The following is a 19,675-nucleotide window of genomic DNA, read 5'->3' as shown; positions in this document are numbered from 1 at the left end:
CACAGGTCATCACTTCCTGCTGTCAGGTTCCCCCAGGGATGAGTATTTACAACCTTTGTCCTCACGTGGTCTGCAGAGCCACAGCATGGGCTGCCCCGACCTCTGGAATCAGGTCCGTTGTAAGGAGATCCCCGGTGACTTATTGACACCTTAAAGTAGGTGCTTTAGAGCAAACAGTTTGGGAATTACCTGTTTATGAAGGTGAAACCATGAAGTAACCAACCCCCTAAGGCTATCCAAAAAATAGGAGTTTGAAGATGAGAACCTTTACTGGTAGAGAGAGCCCTTGCCTTGGGGAAGGTTGAATTCCAAGTCATCATTAGTAAGAATAGGGAGAATCTTGCATTCAACAGAGACTTTGTAGGAGAGCTGGGGCGAAATTGACCTCATCCGTCCCACAGCGGCTCAACCCTCTCCCACTGCACCGCCCTCCACCCCCAACCATGGGCTTCACATCTCAAAGGAAGTTAAGGGCTGTGGACCTCCAGCCTGCCTTTCTCTCTGAAGCCTGGTGTGGCCGCCCAGGGCATAGGGGACTCAGCTCTTACTCTTCAGGTGGGGCAGGTTTCTTTCTCTCTACACAAGAATTCTCTAATCAGCTGCAAAGAGAATACAATTTCTCTGTATGATTCTATTTGTAGTTGTGTTTTTCCCCCCCAAACAAGTGACTATGGTAATTTGAAAGAAATATAGCAGATTTCCCTCAGACTTTTAACATCAGACAGTAATTCCCTAATTGTGTGGAAACTCTCATTTTCATAAACTTTAGCTTTGACAATCCCTGGGTAGACTACGATGTAGCTAAGCTGGATGCTGTTTCTGTGCGAGTAGCTCATCCAGTTTCCCCAAATTCTGAGATTGTTCTACAGAAGGGAAAAAGGCTCAGAGATGCTACCCAACCTGCGCCAGGTCATCAGGCTACAAGATGACAAAACCCACCTGTCCAAATCCAGGCGTATCTCACTCCCAAAGCTACCCCTTTGCATGCCAGCGCCCCATGCTCTGTGCCAGGCCAGCTGCACTTGTATTTACTCCAGGTTGATACCATCTCTCTGGCCCAGGTCACGTCTGCTCTGAGGCACACACGGAAGTGGAGGAGCTCTGCAGGATGCACAGGCCCTTTCTGTTGTTAGATGGCGTGGGAAGGGCCACGGGGCTTAACATCACAGGCTTCTGCGTTTTCTGATCTCTGAGGTACCAAAACAAAAGAAGAAAGGCTGTTTTTTAAAGGTATTTCCTGTTGAGTGAAACCTAGGAAGTGTTAGAATTCTTAGGAACATCTGATCTTGTGGGGATTTTTCCAACCCCACCCTGCCCTTTCCTTGCTGAGAAAAAAAATCACTCTGCGGGTCTCGACACGGAGGGCAGGGGCATGCTCTGTGGCAGTGCAGCACCCCCTCCCGAAACCCTTCACAGGACATTTTAGCCACGCTGGTCGGAGCCATCCAATGAGCACCTTGACATGGAAACGTGGGCTTCCAGTCATGACAATCCATCAGCCCCAGCTCTGCCTGAAGATCCCTCCACAAAGCTCATGGTCTACGTGCCACACAGGGGCGCTGCCAAGTGACCTCTCATGGGACGCCCCAGGTCTGGAGTGGCACTCGGGTGGCTAGAACACAGACAGAACACACTGCGGCTGATAATGGCTGGAGGAATCATTTTGCCAAAATATGACGTACCTGGTGTTAAATGAATAGTGAAGAAAATGATAGAGCTCGTGTCAAGAAATCTTTCAATATTGTGCAAGAGACACACCAAATCCAAACAGTACAAATACTGCTGGTGTGATTAGCCAAAAAGCCACAAAATCATGGCCCTTTAAGGGAGTCCTGCCAAGTTAACCTAAGCCTTCTTCACGTGGGTCCCTCCCTTGGGTCCGACTGGGGGTCCTGCAGCCTTCCCCACGCTCCCCAGGGCAGGCTGGCTGACACTTCTGAATGCACTTGTTTTGATGGCTCCCTTGTAAAAACCTTCAGTGGCTCCCAACACCTACATTCCCTAGAGAAAGCCCGATGTCCAGGCCTGCCTTGTCCTCTGTCCCGTTTGCTGCCTCCTGTGCCTCTCCTTCTTCTGAATGCTCAGCTGCCTGTTTCCAGTCCTCCTTAGTTTTGTTCCTTCTCTTTCCCAAATCTCTGTTGTCTTTTAAGACTTGACTCATGTGTCTTATCTTCTAAAAGCCTCTTTAGAAAGTGCACCCCCATCTTGGTTCTTACTGTGACGTGCAATGTAGCCCAGCTGCTAGGAGCACAGAGCTGGAGCCGAAAGGCATGGTTTGTCATTGACCTGGCCACTTGCCGAGTTACCTTAGTCAACTATTTTGTCTATGTTGAGCTTCAGTTTCTCAACTATGAAGAAGACAGTAGTCAGACCTACTTCACTGGGTTGTTGTGAAGATTATGTTAATTAGAACAATTCTGGGCATGTAGCAAGTCTGCAAGAAATGTTAGCTATTAGCAACGCTTACCATATTTTCTTTATTGGTGTCTGTCTCATTTGTCAACAATAAGATCTTTGAGGTCAGGGGCTGTCTCTGGTCATCTGTGAAGCTTCAGGGCGAAGAGAGAGCAGGTGCTCATATGAATGTGTCTCAAATGAACTGTTAAGAACATTTTTGGAGGTGAACATAAAACTTGGGTGACAGAGTTGAAAAAGCACTCCAGGTGGGGATGATGACACATGAGAATGTAAGGAAGAAATCCGTGTGGGAGGCTTGAGAAGCAGCTTAAAGGAAATGGATGATCCTTAAAGTGAGGCAGGAAGAAAGACAGGCTGAAGAAAGGATATGGTGAGAACTTTGGAGTCAAGAGCAACTGAAAAACTGAATGCAACAGAATCAGGTGGAGAAAATTCTGGCAGCAGGGAAAGTAGAAAAGTATGGCAATTATTTCTACGTAGCTGTAATAGCTACTATTCCCAAACTCCTTCTTCCTTAAAAAGAAAAGGCAATTTTATGATCACAAAGAGGCCATTTTTATTGACAACTCAATCACTACATACATTCAGTATTGCACAAATTACATTAATACAAACTCATAAGCATAAAGCTACTGCTCTAGGTTTTGGTACATTTTGTGACAGATACTTTAGCAAATACAACTAATGTCCAGAAACTCAGCTACTTCAATTCATAAGACGGCTTTCAAAAAAAAGCATATGGCATCTCATAGAACACTTAATATATCAAACCCAGGAAATTCAATAATTAAATTACTAAAGGAACACTGTTAAAAAGAAAAATTGATTCTAAAAATGTTAGATTAAAATATTAGATTTAAAAATTTTAGCAACTGCACTTAGGATTCAGAAAGTATATGCATATTGGGAATTCCAGAAAAAGACCTCTATGTTCCACTTCACAATTGTTACTACATTCCAAAAGAGTATTCCTGGGTTGCTATATCTTCCCTGCTACTATGAACCACTGCTTTGTTCTTCAAAACAAACAAAATGGCAATTCACATAAAGGGGCTTTAATATGATTTTTCCCACTCAAAATAAAAAGTTAGATCTCCATCAAATTACACAGGAATCTCATCAAGATGTCAGTCAGACAGAGAAGCCAGACGGCCCATTTACCTGCACTGCCAGCCTGAGCCCTGCTGGCGCGGCACCTGCTGCTCCGCAGTGTGTGGCGGACACAGCCCTTCTCCTTCCCCAGGGTTCTGCTTTCTTAGGCACAGAATTGGGGGGTTGGGCTACATGGCTTGTAAGACACCTTTCAAATAAACGGATCTAAGCTTGAGATCCCACCTTGGGCAGACATTTAGGGTAGCAAAGGAGATAGATGAAAGATGGTGGGCGAAGTATTTCTTAGGCCGTCACTCAAAACCATTCAAGGAAATCTCTGACACTTTCATCAAAAGGCTGATGCTGCTAAAGGGGGAGCAAATGAGGCATTTCATAATGAAGCTTTGGATAGAAATGTAGAAAGGCCATGCCAAACTTGTGTAGAAAAACGATGCAGCACCATGTCAATCCGGCAGTCAGGACTTTCTGCCTCTGAATTTTAAGAGCCGTCTTTCTGGCCTGGAGATGCACGTTCAAGCTGCTCAGTAGAGATCTGAAGAGTGCACGCCTATTAAATTTACTGAAATCCTCCCAGGCAGGCCCCTTTCAGAAAACTGGTTCTAACAGAAAGGATGCATGAGAGTAAGTGCAGGGTAAGGGTTGTTTGTTTTTTTTTTTTACAGATTAGAAAAATGAGCCAAAAAGAATGACAGCTTCTCACATTCTGTCCCCTAAAAGGAATACAAATATCACTTCTGAAATTGAACACACTGGCTTCACTTTCTAAATGCATCACTTTATTTTCCTCATAAGGCAGCCATGCATTATAAATCTTAAGCATGTGACAGTCACGTGATTTCTTTAGTAAGCCCAGGGCTTCCTCCACAGGCTTTCCTGGAGCTCACAGCCAGAGTAGTCCTGAGGAATCAAATGTTAAAGCTTTCTCCACAGCCGCATGTTCCTTTGATGTTTGGGTTATTGAACACAAACTCACTGGATAATTTATCCTCAACATAGTCCATTTCTGTTCCTAAAAGTGTTAGCTGAGCCTTCTTTTCGATGAACACTCTGACTCCTTGGGGAGAAGAAAACATGTATATAAAGCCTGCATGCCAACAGGTCCTGCTGATTCAAAACACAAGTAAACCTGAAACAGTAACCACTAACAAAAATCAAACAGGAAGCTTTTGAATCCGTCACATTACATCCTTTAAGGGATTCAGTGCTCAGTTTCCTGTCCCCTCTTTCTACGCAATAATCTATGTTAAAAAACAATATTAGGTTAGAAAGTTGTACACAAGTCAATTCCATGACAATTCTAGTAAAACTAGAATTTGCTTTTCACTGTATTTCACCCATTTTCCCAACTGGCAACATAGAGAAAGCATGTATATTCTCAGTGAGAGTTTTGTAAAGATGGAGTCAGAAATATTTAGGAAAACCCTGCAATGACGTCTGTACACACGACACAACTGCCACAGCTAGAGACACACGAAGGACTGTGGGAGCATGGGCTGGACAAAGACGACACAGCAGCGCCGTTCTTCTGCATCAGGGCTGGAAAATTGGTAAAAACATAATCTCATAGTGATTATGTGGGCAGAAGTCGGCATCTTTAGAAATATAATTGGTTTAAGAAAGCTTCTTCCTCAGGAAATTGAGTCATTATTTACATATGAACTATCCATATTTATTGGATCTCTTTTTTAAGATGAAAAATTTAAGATTTAAATTTATGTATTGATTTAAAAACTAAAATATTAAAACAAAAATCTTTCTTGGTTAGTAACTTCAATTTAGTAAAATGGCCTCACACGGGGAACCTAGGAAGCTGGCCAACAGCGCCCTCCCGATGCACAAAGCCACCACTGCAAAACCTACGTACGATGAAGTTCCCTCAAAGTTGTAGCGTTAATTTATTTAGTTCTGAATAGGTTAAATTGGATTATTGCACAGGGGCAGGAAATGGGGGAGTAAATATTATTAAAGAACTAAAAAAAAAAAAGTTTTTAAAGGACTTTTTTAAAGATTTTATTTATTTTTTTAGAGAGAAAGGGGAAGGGAGGGAGGGAAACATTAATCAGTTACCTCTCAGACCCGCCCTACTGGGGACCTGGCCAGCAACCCAGGCATGTGCCCTGACTGGGAATCGAACCCACAACCTTTTTGTTCATAGGCCAGTGCTCGGTCCACTGAGCCACACCAGCCAGGACTGAAAATTCACCTAATTTGGGAATTAAAATTGGAAATAGAGAGTCCTTAAGAGCATGAGATGATGTTACTTATTTGACATATATGTAAAACTGCTACTTCCAACAAAAGTAATTGGTTCATTTTTAAGGTTTATCATCTCAAAATCTTTCGACACACACAATACTCTTTCATGACTGAAACAAACAACTTTATCCAATAATCTACCAGAGCATGGCCTCTGGAGTAAGTCTGATTGGGTTCAAATGTTCACAAGGCCACTTATTAGCTGTGTGTCCTTATACAAATTATTTAATCTCTCCATGTCTCAATTTCTCTTATCTGCAAAGCAGAGACAATATGGGACCATCATCATTCAGTTGCTGTGTATAAATCAGTTAATACATGAAACTCAGTCAAACCATACCCACCTCATAGTGAGCACTATATATGCCTTTCCTACTGTTATCATTACTTTAAAAATTTTAGGCAAAACAAAGTGCCCAGAAAAAGTTTGTATAAAACTTACCATCTTGAACAACTTCTTCATCAGAATCTCCTTTTGTCTTTGTATATTCTAGAGTGTAAGAAAGGCCATTACAACCCCTGGTTCGGACACCAACTTTCACACCTACCTGAAAAATAATTGTAAATATAAAATTAGTTTTAAAATAGTAAAAATTATTAAGTTATTAATAATATTAATTAAAGTCCTGACTATATGATATTACTCATTTCTTCAGAAGTTCAGAGATATATATTAGATTCCTGGCTATAAAATGGCCCTTTAGGACACAGAAGTGGAATGGGAACCAAGTATTTCATTTTTGTATCCTCACCTTAGGACATCTTTTTTCATTGCTTTTAGAGAAAGAAAGGGAGAGAGAGAAACATCGATGTGAGAGAGAAGAATCGACTGGTTGCCTCCCATACGTGCCTGGACCAGGAATCGTGTGTGTCTGGACTCGGGTTCACAGGTGCCCGTGCCTGGACCAGGGATCGAACCCACAACCTAGGTATGTGCCCTGATCAGGAACTGAATTCACAACATTTTGGTGAATGGAAGGATGCTCCAGCCGAGTCACCCTGGCCAGGGCAGGCAACAAGCATTTTAAAAATGTACCTGTTGTACAAACATCATTATGACACTAGTAGCAACCCAAAAAGAATAAAAACCAATTATGTACAAAGAGAACAATACACAGAAAAAAAGAACCAAACTATAATAACCCTAAAAACACAGCTTATATGTTTTTTCCTATTTTCTCCCAGGCTCTGTCATATATGTATCTACGCATAGTTTTTATTTTTATTTAGTATAAAATTTTTATATTTAGAATTAGCCAGCTGGACTCAGTTTAGATGATCCCAATTTTGTTGGCAACATCCAAAGCATCATAGTCTGGAGCCAGCTGAACGTACGCTGCCTTCTCCCCATCAGGCCTGATCAGGGTTGTTGACCTTGGCCACATCAATGTCATACAGCTTCTTCACAGCCTGTTTGATCTGGTGCTTGTTGGCCTTGACATCCACAATGAACACAAGTGTATTATTGTCTTCGATCTTCTTCATGGCTGACTCCGTAGTCAGGGGGAACTTGATGACGGCATAGTGGTCAAGCCTGTTTCTCCTGGGAGTGCTGTTCCGAGGACATTTAGGCTGCCTTCAGAGCCGAAGTGTCTTAGGCTGCCCGAAGGTGGGAGACGTGCGGATCTTCATTTTTTTTTTTTTTTTGTGGCTGTGGACGCCTTTTAGCACTGCTTTCTTTGCTTTCAAAGCCTTTGCCTTGGCTTTGGTTTTGGGAGGGGCAGGGGCTTCCTTCTTAGTTTTCGGTGCCATCTTTGTGAAAAGGCTAAGCATAGTTTTTATTACAGTAGAAAATTTTTCTTTTGCTTTGTTTTTTTCACTTAAGACATCATCTTTCCATGTAATTGCAAGTAATGCCTATACAATATTCCACTATACCAATGCATGGTTATTACTTAACCAACTACTAACCATTTAGGTTGGGAATAACACCTTTATGGAAAGAGTTTTGATTCAAAAAAATTAAATGATCCCTGTTTAAAAAACGGGGAAGGGAGGGAGGAGAGGGAGAGAAACATCAACGTGTGAGAAACACATTGATTAGTTGCCTCCCACATACCCACAACAGAGGACCAAGTGCCCTAAATGGGAATCAAACTGGTGATGACCCTTTTGGTTTGCAGGCCAGCACTCCATCTACTGAGCCATACCAGCCAGGGTTAAATGATCGGTTTCTTTAAAAGAAAAAGAAAAGTATCTGATGGCAGAGATGACAACCTAATAAAATGAACTTGTTCAAAAGCATTTTTGCTCCACCTCTTCATGCAAGATGTTCTCAGGAAGTTTCCCTTAGGTTAGGTTTGTCAAGGTTCGCAGGCCTGGCAATCATGCTACCTCTCCACAGGGCCTTAATTCTAGGGCTGACCTGTGTAAACATTCTCAAATACCAGAAAGCACAAGACTGATGGCAACACAGATGTAAGAAATTTAACAAGGGAACAAACTGTCCTGGCCAAGTGCCTCAGTTAGTTGGAGCATCATCCCACGCACCAAAATGTGGCAGGTTCCATCCCCGGCTGGGAAGCAAGAAGAAGACCACTGATCAATGTGTCATCCCCGCACCCCCTCCCCAAAATATCAATGACCATATATATCCTCTGATAAGAATTAAAAAAAAAAAGTAGCCAAAAATCACTTTTAAAATAACAATTGTCTACCTTAATGTACTTTTCTAACAATGTCTACTAAATTTCTATTCTTGGATCCTATCTGCTTTTTAAGTATACACCAAAAATATCATCATAAAAAATAGTATTTCACCCAGCAGATCCTGATTCTCTGAAAAGCAGTAGATGTGTACTTCCTTTGGGAAAGTAATCATGAAGTGGGAAGACACTGGCGAAGAGTGTGAGTTAGAATGTTAGGCAGCCTAGGGGTTTTGATGAGATGACATATCCAGGGAGTAGTCTCTTCTGTTCTTAAACAACTGCAAGGAGACAGAGCTACAGTTTTATTTACTTTCAGAGTGACGGCTTAGAAAGCCTAAGAGGCAGTTTAACATGTTCAGCATGACAAATACATGATAAATTGCCCAGATGAAATTCTCGAGTGTAAATCTTGAGTATTTAAGTTTAGCTTTTATCTTTGTAAGCAGGGAGGTTCACGTAAGCAGGAAGTCGAGCTATCAGCACGGATCTAGACACGAAGAGTGTGTGAGAGCACAGCTTTGGGTAACTGCAATTTGGAAAAGGGACTGCTTGTGTCACAGTGCCGCCTGATAAAGTGCGTGCTCAGTCCTTTTCATGTCAACATAAACAAACATCCCTCACACCTACAAAGCTCAACTTTTGTTTTATTTGGTCAATCAGTCTACCCAAATGGAGCTGGAATGCTGACATACTTAAGCATTTAATAATCTCGAGGAGGAAGGTGCTAGAACTCCCATTGTAATGGGAGATCATACATGGAACCTAGAAACCACTCTGTAGTCTAAGCACTAAATGTTAGTAGTCTTGAAAATAATTTACAGTATTCCTTAGGCAATTAGCAACTCGTTAAGATTAATGTGGTACCCCCCCCCGCCCCCCGCCTGGCCCCGCTCATCAATTCCACATCTAGGAACAGAGCCTGTGCAGAGGCTTTCAGCTATGATGCAGACGCACTCAGCTACGCTGACAGGCCTGGCCCACTGCAGACACTAAACATCTGGTGATTGATGTTTATAACGGCACTGAACACAAACAACACAACAAGCCTCTAATATGGGGGACATATTAAATCAAACTTTTTCAATGGAATATACTATTATATGCAGCCATGAAAAAGAATGAGTGGATCTTTAATGACATGAAAAGGTCTTCAAGCTACTTTATTAGAGGCAAAGAGCCAAGTGTAACCACAGGATGTATGGCAGGTTCTTATCCAAACAGGAAAACGGACACACACACAAGCCGAGTTGAGGCCAGTAGTTCCCCTCAAGGAAATACTTTTGGTAGTCACAACTGAGGGGTGAACTGGAGTCACTGGCAGAAACCAGAGATGACATTAAACACCCTGCAATCCACCCCCAACAAAGAATCGCGCAGCCCAAAACATAAAGAGCACTGAGGCCGAGAAATCCTGGTGTATAAAACGTAAAGGTCGTCTCTAAAAGGACACTAAAAAGCTGCCTCTTGAGAGGGAGACTGACGATGAAACAGCTGTGGTAAGAGAGTGGCTTCCTTTTCATCGAGTGTCTTATTGTATTACTTGACTTCGGGGAACATTTGAGATCGTGCGCCCTGCTGCAGGTCATCAGTTTGGCTCAAATAAACTCATAAAAATTAAAAAGAAGTCATGAACATACTTTACTTTGAAAAGGAAACCCCCTAAATAATGAAAGCATACTGTTTACCGCAAGCTAAATTCATTGTGAAAATATAACTTTCCTTACTAAGTACAATATCTGTTTGATTGGTTTTACTTACATGCTCAGGTTTATCTTTAAGAAGTTGTTTGATCTTGTTTACTGCTGAAGGTGTCTGAAAAAGAAAACGTTAAGTTTTTAGCTACAAAATTTGCATTCTTCAAAGTCTTGTAAGACTATGCAAGTCTACCTTTAGCAAATTCATGTGATTTAATGTGTTTTATTCTTGCCAATGTATCTTGCGGATTTTATACACAATTATATGAACTCTACTTAATTAAAATCATTCCATTTTAAAAATTTCTAGGAAAAGCTTTTTCACCTTTCTCCCCCCAGGTAATGTCCACTCTGTCATAATCTCTATGGTACTCTCTACTTACATCACAAAGGTAATCTTTCCGGGCAGCATCTATTTTGTGCACCTACTCTATGCCCAGCAATAAATAATTGTCTGGCATACAGAAGGTGCTCAATAAGCCAATGAATGAATCAAGTACCTCACGGAAAAAGCCAACCTTCCCGCATTTTTCCGGTGATCATTAGCTCCACTGCTCCTTGGCCTACCCAAATGTATTTCAACTCCATCGAGCTGCATTCCTAGGTGAGAGTGCTACCAGCAACAAATAACCCAGAGTGTGCCTCTCATCACAGTCCCACCCAATGTTTAGATTCTAAAGTTGGTTTAAATCGGTATTTCAGGGTATTTAAGCTAGTCGGTGACAGAAACAAGAACAGAGAGGCGTCTTCAGGGGAGAAATGCTTTTAACCTAGCCCAGCTGTCCTCAGGTTAATATCATCACAATGTACCCTATGGGTAGAGGTGAGCTTCACCAACACCTCTCTCGAGATGGAGGCTGTCCCAGATGAAGCCTGTCCCGGGGCATTCATGGTCCACATCCTAGCTGTGTCCCAGCCCATTACTCGACTTAGGGTATAACAGTCCTTCTTCTGCAGGACTCATGAAGAGCATTTAGGACACAGTGCCAAAGACAAGCCAGCTGTTGTTACAATGAAGAAATCATGTCCTTCCACTTGATTGGTTCCTCTAGCTGGCAGTGCTGTGCTGGCCCCGCCAGTTTTTTGTATTGGCATTTTCCTGGCTTGTGAAATCCCAAAGAGTGGACATCATGACCTGTGACTGGGTAGTAACTGCAGCCACAACTCAGGCCTGGGCCAAGGGCGGGGAGCCAAGGGATGGCCCCAGAGTGTGCTCTTCTGCTTTGTCTGGCGAGGGCTCAGCCAGATCAGGAGGCTGAAGCAAAGTCTGGACCGAAATTAGAAAGTTGAGACTAGCATTTTTAAAAAACAGTAAATAAACACAAAATGGAAAACAATGCATTGCACTTGATGAAGAGGAATGTGAAACTGATTTCAGTTATTAATATATGGTGAGTTTGTATATGTATGTCTTATTGTGTGTCACGGTAAAAAAATTAAATAAGTCACTACCAGTAGGTGTTCATAAAGGCATTTCCTTATGATTTTATCATAACAGGAGGCAAGCAGTCCAACTAGACAAGAAATAGTATGCAGGGGGAGAAGGAAGGAAATGCTGAAGAGAACAAATATGGCTTTTAATTTTTTGGAAACCACAGCATACCAACCTCAAATAGTTACAGAAATATTAATAAAATTTTTAAGTGCTCATTTAACATTCTGTATGACTGCCAGGAAAAACTAGCTTCCATAGTTTTCGTGGTCATATCTCCCACTTAAGTCCTGAAGAAATTAATCTAATTGTCAAATAGCAAAAGATACCTGATTAAATTACATAAAAGAGGTACAGCCATGGGAAAATATTCCTTGGAAGTACAACTCAAGGCTTAGCATAGCCTTGGTTTAAAACTGGGGGTCAAAGGTGTAGAGGGTGCACCCCTGCATGATGTAAACAAGACAGGGGCCTGCTCACTAATCTGTCAACAAGCCCCAAGGGTTTTTATCTCCAAGTGATTTTCTAAGTGATCTAATTTAGTTTTACAAAATAGTATATTTTCTTCTTTTTTCAGCTCTTAGTAGAAAACATAGGTACCCAGGCATGTCTTAATTTTCCAGTGTCAGACAAATACCAGATATACTCCAACGGGAGGAGTGTTACTAATGATGGATAACTCAGTTAAGTACTCATTTAAGGGGAAAGACATGATTTTTACAGCTTTCCAAGCGTTGGATCTGATTTTCAGAACAAGTCAGACTGACTACCCAGAGAACATTTAGGGCTAAAAGAAAACTTTTGGCTATAAAAGGTAGTTTTTGTGTCTCTGAACCAGGCAGAAGCTAAGGTGCTTACTTTGCTCTAAATCATTTGCAGGCTCCTGCAACTTGCACTTAAAATCAACCTGGGAAATAGTATGAAAACTTCAACCAAATAATATGCTGCAAGCTTACCAGCCTTTCCATTTCACTGCATTTCCCCAAACAACGAAGAAACCCATACTGGTCCAAGAAATTTATATATAATTAATGACTCTAAGTTACCTGAGATTTGGCTAGTGAATTAAAACTTGAGATTCTTAAAACTCAATGATATATAATGACAGTTTTTAATCTACTAATACGTGTATAATTTCAAAGGAAAGAAAAATCTTTAAGTGGGATAGTTCAGCCTTTTATAAAGAGATTTCCAGCCCTGGCGAGGTGGCTCAGTTGGTTGGAGCGTTGTCTCATGCACTGGGGGTCGTGAGTTGGATCCCCCATCGAGGCACACGCAGGGGTCAACCAATGAATGCTGAATGGGTGGAGCAGCAAATCTATGTCTCTGTCTCTCAAATCAATTAATTAAAAAAAATAAAAGATTCCCAGTTTGGTTTTGATTTTAAAATTATTGGAAAAGGCACTGTAGATGATGCGTTTTTCACCTACTTCATGGCAACATACTTTTATTCAATGCCATAGGGTTTCTACTCCTTGTATCGGAAAACTTTTCATCTTCAATGCTGTTTCCTTAAGTAATTACCCAGGCAATTTTCACTTCTCGCTGCTTAAGAAGATAAAATTAAAACCCAAAGTTAACTCCATGATTACATATACTAAACACATACCAACAACTACAACCTATTTTAATTTCATTACAAATCTAGCATTTTAAGGTTTAAAAGATGGTAGATAAAGAGCAGCCAATGAACAAATTACAGTGTACTTTGTTTAACTAATTCTTTAACAGCTATGGCTGGCATTAGGGTGCTGTTTTCTCTTTGTTTTTTCCTATTCCTGTGTGTGTGAAATCAGAGTACACCTACATGATTTTGTACCTACATTTTAAAAGTTTAATGTGTTTCTTATTTGACCCCTAGCTGGGTAGCTTAGTTGGTTATAGCATTGCTCTCATATGCCAAGGTTGCAGGTTTGACCCCTGGTCAGGGCACACTCAGCAATCAACCTTTGAATGCATAAATAAGTGGAACAACAAATCAATGTTTCTCTCTCTTTTCCTACCCCCACCAAAGTCAAAAAACAAAACAAAATGTGTTTCTCATTTGATACATAGTAATAAACACATAGTCACCATTTATTGAGTACCTTCTAGGTGCATAATGGTTTATATGCATCACCTTTTTATTCTCATAATTCTGTGATTTCAGTACTAAAGATTATATAATTTGTACAGAGCTAGGAAATCAAAGAATAAAGAGATGCTCCCAAACTTTTTTTTTTAAGTCATCATTTACAATGAATACAATATTTCACCAACACGATCTATTCTAATTTACTTAACCAATCTCTCATTGTTAGACATTCAGGTTACTTCTGTTTGTTTCCTGTGCAACACCCCTTAAATTCTCTACATATACAAATCTCACTGCTTCCATGCTTTTCCAAAGTCCTTCAATGAATTTAACAGCCCCTTATGGAGCTCCACTCTATTTAACATCTATTGTTTCCCAGCCCTTTCCAACCAGGTGCCACCAGAAGAAAGTCAAGCCCTAGGGCACCCAAAGCACATAATGAACTTCTCTCCTGGGCATCAAGAATGATGCTGGCTTCGTATAATCATTCTCTCCTGGCTCTAGTTGAGCTTTATGCACAGCTGTGGGTATCCCTAATCCTAAATTAGGGTTACACTAATTCTGATTTATACAAACTTGGAAATAAAGGCCTCTACCTGCAGGGTAGTGTTAACTTTTCAGGGTTTTTTTGTTGGTTTTTTTTTTTTTTTTAAAGATTTTATTTATTTTTAGAGAGAGGGGAAGAGAGAGAAAAAGGGAGAGAAACATCAGTGTGTGGTTGCCTCTCAAGTGCTCCCTACTGGGGCCCTGGCCCACAACCCAGGCATGTGCACTGACTGGGAATTGAACTGGTGACCCTTTGGTTTGCTGGACGGCACTCAATCCACTGAGTCACACCAGCCAGGGCTCTTCAGATTCTTTAATCATATTTTAGCTGGCTACTACAATACCATTGGTCAGTTCCTGGGTATGTAGGAAAGTAAGAAGAAGGGGAATGTTCTCTGCAGGCGTTCAAGGGTACTTGCTCTGTGTGGTGGGTTGCAGTGTTAAAGCTTTCAATCAAGGAACAATCTGATTTGCATAAAAAAGTCATGGCAGCCTGGCACTGGTCTTTTCAGTCTTTCTCTTTGGCAAACCACCAATCTTTTCCTGGATTCACCTGCATCACTTAGTGCAGGTACTCTGGTGATGATAACATGGGACCATGTTTTTTATTTCATTAATTCCTTTTCCTAGCCTCTCACTGACCTGTGGCAGACTGTACAGGTCCAGCACTTCTCAAAGACTGCACACAGGTGAAATTCCTGATGTCAAAACTTGTATATCTAGGTAATACTGAGCTCTTCTTACCCATTTCACTGAACTGTCCCCAGTTTCATTGGCTCTCATCTGTTTCCACTCTTTACCCTTTGATAACTTCACTCCTTTTATACTTCACAGAACATGTTGGAGTTTTCAAGCACAAAAGCTTGAAACTAAGTACAAGCGGCAACACACGCATGCCACAGGGTCTTAAGCAGGAAACATATGCTAGGATTAAAATGACTTGCAAGCCTGCAAGACTATTGGCGGAAAGCAGCAGTGATGTGCTTTTTTTCTGTCCCCAGCTTCCAAGAAGATCTTGGAAAAAAAGAAGTCCTAAAGTCAGCCAGACGGTTAAGTAGGATGAGTTTAGATAATGGACTTCTGACTCCTGCAAGTTAACCAGAACAGTTCATCAAAGGCAACGTGGAGTATGAACTGAGAACTGATAATAATAAAGCAGTGCTGGTAACAGCATTGGTCTGGTAAGTGGTAACACAAGGAGTTAATTTAAGTAAGGAGAGGCAGCCCAGGCTTGAGAAGGTGGGTGGTGTTACTATTCCTACTAATTCCTAGAGGTGACAAAGGCCTGGCCCATGATTGTGTTTCTGGGGAGTGGGAACTGTGTAACAAGTATTTCTTATCCAGAGACACAGTAGGCCTTAAATGTCTGTGGTACAGAGAGGAAGGGAATGACTCAGAAATTTTAAAGGAACACATATGTCAAATGGTGGAGGGAAAAAAAAAAAAAGCCAAAAAGTATCTCTGCATTTCCTGGCTCTACCATTGCTAATGGTAGAATTCTTTTTCAATTCTGAATAATTTTTACTGAGATAAAAGGAGACATAAAGTATGAGTCATGCCCTCTCGTTCTTGTGATTTTAGGATCTTAGAAAATCCCAATAATCGATGGTGTGTCTTTCAAACATAAAAACCTGCTTGGTGGCACACAAGAAAGTAATATAAAATATCACATCCTATATATAATCAGGGTAACCTTCTCATGGGCCTAAAACATTAATCTATTGTAAAAATTAATTCTCCGACCTGATCATGACTTTTTCCTGTTTTGCTACAACTAATTTTCCAGTTTATGACACTACATTGACTGAAATCAATGATTCCATTTAAATACAGTAATCCATTTTCCTAGTCTCTAGGTGGTAAATGCTTGCACAGAGCCTCCTTAATCAAGGCAGGGTGTGTGTTTGAAGAGCACTGACCTGATCATATGCTCTCCAACGAAATGAACCTTTACAAACTGTAAAAGCAAGTGTGCTTAATAAATACACAGTCTTCTTCTGGGATGAAATGTTTTGGAACATAAGTGATGGTTGCACAATATTGTGAATGTACTAAATACCACTTAATTGAACACTTTAAAATAGTAAAATTCACATGAATTTTCCCTCGGTTAAAAATAAAAAACGCACTGCACAGTGCGTCGCTAAATTCTTTACGTATCTCCGTTTGTTCTCTGGTGTCCTCTTAGTGTATTAGACCTCTCACCCAGAAAACGCTGTAAAAACAAACTCAGGGTAGACAACTTTATCCTTTGTTCTTTGTGAGAGCTGACCGAGGCCTGGGAAAACCGAGGCACAGAGGTGTCTCAAAAAGCCTCTGCTAACCCCAACACCAGGAAGTAACCCCTGATGCCCAGCAGCCTTCACCCCAACAAGGGGGTGGGCTTTGTTGGGGACGCTCTCTCACTGCCAATCACTGAACTTACAGTGTGGTTCGTTTGCAAGCTTCCGTCCTGCACAAGAACCTCAAGGGTAAATCTGGTTTATTCACCCAACTACGCCCCGCGCCTGGGACGACGGGCCTCTAAACCAGCGACCTCAAGTACTGCAGCCCCAACGCCCCTCAAAGAAGATCCTGAGATCCAGGGAGACCGGTGCGGAGCGCTCGCACACCGTCCCCTCCCCCGCACGCGGCGCGCACAGCAAGATGGGAAACGTAGTCCCCGCGGCGCCGGAGAGCGGGAGGCAACCCCTCCCCGATTTATTTTCCTAGCAGGGACGGGGGTTGCGGCGGGGAGCGGGGAGCGTAGAGCTGGGGACTGGGCCCGGGCCCCGCGGCTCCGCTGTGCCGCGTCCTGCCGCCGTGACCTCCCCCACGGCACGGAGGTGAACCAATGTCAAGGGCCAGGCCGCGCGCAGCGTACACTCACCAGGGTGAGGGCTGCCCGGGTGGGCTGCAGCTTCCTCTTGCTCACAGCCCGGACAGTGGCCCGGACTAACGAAGCCGACATCCTTACGGTCCGGCGCCCTGGTGCCTCGGGCCGGAGCTCCGACGCCTCAGCCTCTCTCCATGGACACAGCAGCGCATTGACGCCACAAGCTCCGGCGCAGGAAACCTCAGGCCCCGCCCTGCACGGGCCCACCCCCGTCGCCACCATTGGGCGGGCCACATGAGTGACGGACGGAGGGCGGGGCACGGGCCGTGGCAAGTGACTGCTGCGCTGGGATCTGGGACGAAGGTCGTCACTGCAAGGGTGCTCTCGGCGCGACGTCGGGAGCGGGGTGGGGCGTGGCAAATGCCCTCTGACTTGTGGACTCCGAGGGGCGTCGCTCCGAGCCCTGCCCCTTGGGCAAGGCGCGCCGCCAACACTTAACGCTTGAGCAAGTCAGCCCCGCACGGGAGCTGGTGCTCTCAAAGGCAGAAAGGTTCCGAGCCCCGAACAGCTGCAGATAGTTGAGTCTTCTTTTTTCGTCCAGCTGGGCAGTTTTTAAGAGCGTAGAATAACCGCTGAGTCGTACAGTACATACAGAGCCCCCCCAACAAGCATGCTGGACTGCCTGGGATGTTGCAGGATGGTACTACAATTCTTCGTTTTAGGTATTGATGTCAGAACCCTACACTACCCTAAGATGAGACTGGGCAGCACTGTGGATACTTTATAGTGAGACCCAAGCAATAAGCTTGATTGTACACCTATTGTCAGACCTCCTCGTGGCTGCTCAGGGGACCTGCTTTTTGTAATTTAGCAAATATTCCTAAGCACCAGTCTCTATATCTGAACACACACAGGGAGCCTGGTAAACGGAGGGCCTCGTAAGGAATGAGAAATCCTGGTTGGGTGGACGTGCAACCGGAGGGTTAGCAAATGGGCGAGTATCAGGATAGTGGGCATTTTTTGTGTGGAAATGCTAGAGGTAAAGGGAAAAAGGTTCTGTGGCGTGGTGCTGGTAGGATAGATTCTTGTTGTTTTGATGTGTAAAAAACTGATCAGTGCAGTGTGTTTTGGAGATCAGTTTATCCTTAATGCCCTAGAGCCTACAGGGCTGTATAGTTCAACATTACATTACGTAGTTCCCTCTCCCTGCTACTGAAATGCAATTGCATTGGCAATAAGAGGATGTAAGTTTTTTTTCCCTAAAGCTCCAAAGCACGCAGAAAAAACCTGGATTGGCAGACAGTTGTGTGATTTAGGGACAAAGTATTTCACGTCTCATGTCCTTCCTCCTACAGATATTGTGAAGATTAAATGAAAAGCCCTTAGAAGAATGCATGGTACGTCAGTGCACAATAATCGTTGCTGATTATTGGATATTTAAAGATGCCACATATCTTGAAACTATAGTATAACATTACAGTGGTGCATACATGCCATTGTGTATTTGTCCCAACTCAGAAGGTACCACACCACAAATGAATTCTAATGTAACCTATGTATGGACTCTGGGTGATAATGGTGTGTCCCAGTGGGTTCATGGATTGTAACAAATGTCCCACCCCAGTGCAGGATGTGGACAGTGGGGGCATATGGAAATTCTCTATTTTTTGCTCAATTTCGCTGTGAATACAAACTGCCCTAAAGAAGTTAATAAAAATGTAAAAAAGACCTGCTATCATTTTTATCAATTACTGAAATATCACAGTTGTGTACTTTAGTTTTCAAAAGAACCACTGAGCACTATGTCATAGAAGCCTCACAACTCAGCTGTATAGGACAGGAATGTTGGTGCGGCTCTTTTACAACAGATACGTTAAGCTCAAGACTCTTATAAAGCATCAGGTACTACTTAAAAATTTTAGTTGTTTTCTGATTTAGGATCCTGTGTATGTTTAACAGTCTTCTTTCCTTTAATACACACTACTCAGTTTTTTAACTTGGTTAGGTGTTTGGAATATTAAGTGCTAAGTCACAAAATCTTGTCAGTGGTTCAGTAATACCTGTTATTTGAAACTGGTAGAGTTCCCTTAAATTGGTGTTAGAAGAGTTTTCATGGCTGTAAGAAATACGTGCAGCCCTGGCTGGTGTGGCTCAGTGGATGAGCGCCAGCCTGCAAACCGAAAGGTCACCAGTTCCATTGCCAGTATGGGCCCATGCCTGGGTTGTGGGCCAGGCTGGGGGTTTGCAAGAGGCAACAGATCCGATCGCTCCTTCTTCCCCTCTCTCCCGCCCTCCTCCTCTCTCTAAAAATAAATAAATAAAATCTTAAAAAAAAAAAAAGATGTGCACTCCTTTATCTCAGAGCAGCAGCTGTTGTGTGGTGCTGAAATGAGGTGGGGTGGGAACTGAGAGAAGCCTGCAAGCTGTAACCATTTTTAGATTTCCACTAACAGGTTAAAATAAAAACTTTCAATAGGGAAGTGTTTAATACTGCATCTCAGGATTTAGTTTCGGGATTCTAGATATTTTAAAACATCTTTTCCTAATAAGAGCTCACTTGATCCTCACTACAGTGTGGAAGCGCATATATGTTTTCTATTTTACAGGTAAGGAAACAGAACTGCCAACAGGTTAGCAGGTGAGCCACACTTTCAGCTGGAGAACTGGCAGAGCCAGACT

At 42.5% G+C, this 19,675-nt stretch overlaps 1 protein-coding gene and 1 pseudogene across 1 annotated transcript; both read right to left on the bottom strand.

Annotated features, from left to right (window-relative positions):
- Window positions 1-2,949: 2,949 nt before the first annotated feature.
- On the bottom strand, window positions 2,950-17,255 carry ISCA1 (iron-sulfur cluster assembly 1). The gene is made up of 4 exons (XM_054582941.1): window positions 17,051-17,255; window positions 10,194-10,247; window positions 6,230-6,335; window positions 2,950-4,585 (listed from the first exon to the last, which is right to left on the bottom strand). The coding sequence occupies exons 1-4, from the start codon at window positions 17,129-17,131 to the stop codon at window positions 4,437-4,439; spliced, it is 390 nt and encodes a 129-aa protein (XP_054438916.1). The 5' UTR covers window positions 17,132-17,255; the 3' UTR covers window positions 2,950-4,436.
- On the bottom strand, window positions 6,974-7,620 carry LOC129078225 (60S ribosomal protein L23a-like; annotated as a pseudogene).
- Window positions 17,256-19,675: the final 2,420 nt, after the last annotated feature.

The sequence above is a fragment of the Pteronotus mesoamericanus genome, unplaced genomic scaffold, assembly GCF_021234165.1.
Source record: "Pteronotus mesoamericanus isolate MK-2021 breed Mesoamerican mustached bat unplaced genomic scaffold, CSHL_Meso_final contig_73, whole genome shotgun sequence".
Taxonomy (NCBI): domain Eukaryota; kingdom Metazoa; phylum Chordata; class Mammalia; order Chiroptera; family Mormoopidae; genus Pteronotus; species Pteronotus mesoamericanus.
This window is presented reverse-complemented; position numbering and strand designations above follow the sequence as displayed.